At 34.3% G+C, this 3,580-nt stretch overlaps 1 protein-coding gene across 3 annotated transcripts; it reads left to right on the top strand.

The window, feature by feature from the left end:
* The first annotated feature begins 872 nt into the window (after positions 1–872).
* Positions 873–3,187, top strand: LOC113352957. Of its 3 annotated transcripts, none has more exons than XM_026596696.1 (3): positions 873–1,151; positions 1,279–1,405; positions 2,867–3,187. In XM_026596696.1, the coding sequence occupies exons 1-3, from the start codon at positions 984–986 to the stop codon at positions 2,929–2,931; spliced, it is 360 nt and encodes a 119-aa protein (XP_026452481.1). In that variant the 5' UTR covers positions 873–983; the 3' UTR covers positions 2,932–3,187. The 3 variants fall into 3 exon arrangements, with proteins under 3 accessions (XP_026452481.1, XP_026452482.1, XP_026452480.1); XM_026596697.1 differs by having other exon boundaries at positions 2,818–3,187; XM_026596695.1 differs by lacking the exon at positions 2,867–3,187 and having other exon boundaries at positions 1,279–1,767.
* Positions 3,188–3,580: the final 393 nt, after the last annotated feature.

The following is a 3,580-nucleotide window of genomic DNA, read 5'->3' as shown; positions in this document are numbered from 1 at the left end:
AAATGATTAAGTTAGTACAACCTTGCTTGGCTCTTATTACTTTTTCCGAATCATACCAAGTCATTTGAAATAAATTGAACTGCTTGGCGAATTCTGGTAGAAGTGTGAAAAATCATTCTGATGGTTCAGGATTTTTGTAGTGAAGCTAGGACTCTTTAGTTACTTACAGTAATTCTTATATCATGAATCATGAATGCCATTGTCTAAGAATTTTGCTAAGCATTAGCACTGATACTGAAGAGTTGTACTTTTTTTTTTTACCTATCACCAATAGTTTCTTCTGCTAGTTCCGTGCCTCGTTTTATCAAGTCATATCGAGTTGGATCAGGCTTGAGTCTGACATTCAGCCCGGACCTCTTTTTTTTCTTTTTTTTTTGTCACTGTAAACATAAATATCTATCAAACGGATGTTGCCTCCAAACGTTTCTATCATGTCATTTATGAAATTGGTTTCCGAGCAGCGAAGAAGAAAAGGATGCATATGGCACACAATCGATAAGAACTATCGAGCTCTTGCTATCGGCAGACGCAAAATCCCTTATTCTAGCTAGTTCCAAGTTGTAATATTTCTCTTTGAATCAACCAACCTTGGTCCCAATGACCACACACTGACACACACCATCGTAACATGACTTGTAGAATTACCCTTATTGCAACTTGAATAACGAACATCAGGACACAAGCTGCAAGAAGCGACACTGAGTAACGACCGAACATCATGCCCCTAGCAACTAAAAGCATGATCATGAGAGCATATGGAACTCCAGCCAAATGGATGATGGCATACAGTATACATTCAGGATTCTTGGGTGCTCTTAGTCAAGCGTAGCCTGCCTTCAGGAAAATCGAGAGTGTACAATAAATAAGTAAAATAAACAGTAATGTATCTGCGGGAAATCCAAAAGAACTCGTTCATCTCTCTAATCACTTAAAACCCTAGTCAATCACTCTTTCTAACTTTCAGAAACCCTAGATCATCATCAATGTCGTCGAAGTCGCATCATGTACTCATATTATTCATCGCTCTTTGTATGTATGGATATACTATCCCATCATGGTCAAATCTTCAAATGATACAATTAGGGTTTTTTATTTGTGCTTTTATTGTGAATTTCGGCATCCAACTCGTAATCACTCCAATGAAACACGAGGTATGAATTTTGATTACCTCATAGCTTTTTGTTCTAGTATAGTTTGTTGATATTATTTAGGTGTTTTTAATTTTGAATTTGAGTTTTAGATTAATAAATTTTTTTATTTTATTTTTCTTGTTTATAGGCGGTGGATGAAGAACTTGAATTAGAAGCTGAAGTGCGCCTGATTTCTTGTAATGATGGAGATGGGTGGAGTAAGAAATTACGAGACAAGAAAAGGCAAAAGATTATTGCTCTCACTGAGAAGATTGGTATGCTTGAAACTTTCTATATGGTTGCTAATTTCTTAACTCTTTTTCTATGTTGTGGTGGATCTTACTGTACTTTACAGATAGCAAGGACCCAGTTACATCATTAGAAAGAAAGGATGTTGATCTAGGTTTTGATGAGAAATTAATCCTTTGTATATATAGATTAGATTCGGGTAAAGACTTCTTCATTAGCTATGGGTTTGTTTTTAAAAAGTATGTTTGTAACTAGACTAGGTATTATCCTGCTTCTGAATATGTAATGAAAATGCTTTCTGTATACCAAGTAGTTTCTCTTATGGGTTGGCATTTCTTACATTACTTACATGAAAGAGGCATCATTGATATTTTGAATTTCAGTTGTAGCTTTGTTCAATATACTCTACTTTGTTCAAGTCTTGCCTAGTGATGCCTCATTGTGTGCTGTGTTGGTGAGCTAATCGATAATTGTAAAGTCTGATCAAGTTACCAGTGAGTCAAAGATGATAGAGCAATGTGATCACTGATAACTGCGTCATGAGAGAGAGTATATTAGAAGCTTGGTAGTTGATAGATTAGATATAGCAGTATCGACCGTAGAGATAAAATGGCATCACAACTATGGAAGATGAACCCTACAATATGCAATGACGCAAAAAGCCTTACTACCTGACACACCAGGAACCACACCAGAACTTAGGACTAAATAGGAACAAAGCTTTGACATCTCAAAAACTACAAAATGGAGCTGGTAGAGCTTCAAAGATCTTTGTTATCCCAGAATGGGAGGCCTTCAAGCACGATACCATGTTTGTACATTACTTGTCAGCTTTATTTCTTTGGTATGGTACATTTCTAAGAAGTGTGGAATAAGGAATCTTGATGCTTTGCAGATGAAAATAATTATATTGATTATTGAATTGAACATGCATCTCTAAGTTTTTTAATCTAACTTATTCTCTTGTCTGATAGAAACATAGAACAAACACATAAGAAAAGTAAGAAAATAAAAATTAGTAGATACATCAATAATACCAATTTTTCGATACAGAAGAAATGGTGTTTTGCATGCATATGTTGCGGACAAATAGCTAAATTCATTTCTGTTAAGGAAATGTGAACTTACAGATTCGTTGAGGGACTTCTAGAATTGTAGCTTATAATATTTTTGGTGGGAAATACCAATTGGTCCTACAAATAATATATTAGAGAAAGTCTAGTCTAATTGACCTAGTCAATTGTCTGTTTGGTCCTATTTGCTAATATAAATTATCATTTGGTCCTAAAAATTATCATTTGGTCCTAGGGTGATGTCATGGATGATGTAAATGTCATCTTGTAGTGGCAGAAATACCCTTTTGGGACCATATATATAGAAAGAAACCCTAGAAAATATCTTATTTTTAGATTTCTTTTCTCTCTCCTCCTATTTTCAGATCTAGTTTCTCTCCCTATTTTTTCTTTTTTCTGTTGCTGCTCATGAAGACGATGAAGAACGACGAATTTTTTTGGTTTATTCGTCACTATTTGTTACTGCTGTTGTTGAATAAGATGATGAAGACGATGGAGATGATGAAGATGATGGAGTTTTTGAAGATTTTTCTGTTGGTGTGTATGATGATGAAGAAGAAAAAGATGAAGAAAACGATGAAGAAAACTAATATAACCTTCAATCTTCATCTTGGATCTTGATTTTTTAGGTGTTGTTGGTGAAGATTTGATGTTGTTGCTACTGGTGAAGTCGATGAAGATGATAAAGAAGATGAAGATTTATGCGTTTTGTTGTTGTTGTTGCTGCTTAAGATGAACTTCATTCCTGGAATGAACTTCATTCCTGGAATGAACTTCCTTACTAAAATGAACTTCATTTTTGGAATGGACTCTGTTTTATATAAATGAATTCTGTTTTTATATGGAGTTCATTTCGGGAATGAATTCTGGTTTTTTAGCTTTTTATATGGAGTTCATTTTTGGAATGAACTCTGTTTTATATGTTTTCTGAAAAAATAAGTAGAAACCTAACAGGAGTTCATTTTGACGAACTGCTACAAAAAGTAAGTAGAAATTAACACGGAAGGATATTTTTGTCTGTTTAATATTTTTAAAGAATTATGGACCAAACAATAAGGCGTTTTCTCAAAGGACTAAACAGACATGGACCCACCTAAAAAAAGACCAAACAATTATTTTCCCGTTTTA

Source organism: Papaver somniferum, chromosome 2 (genome assembly GCF_003573695.1).
Source record: "Papaver somniferum cultivar HN1 chromosome 2, ASM357369v1, whole genome shotgun sequence".
NCBI lineage: Eukaryota > Viridiplantae > Streptophyta > Magnoliopsida > Ranunculales > Papaveraceae > Papaver > Papaver somniferum.
Note: the sequence above shows the minus strand (reverse complement) of the source record. Positions and strands in the feature narration are given on the sequence as shown.

Coding starts and splice junctions, on each gene's coding strand:
- LOC113352957 (XM_026596695.1), top strand. CDS start 984: ATGTCGTCGAAGTCGCATCATGTACTCATATTATTCATCGCTCTTTGT. Junction 1,152..1,278: donor TCACTCCAATGAAACACGAG/GTATGAATTTTG, acceptor TCTTGTTTATAG/GCGGTGGATGAAGAACTTGA.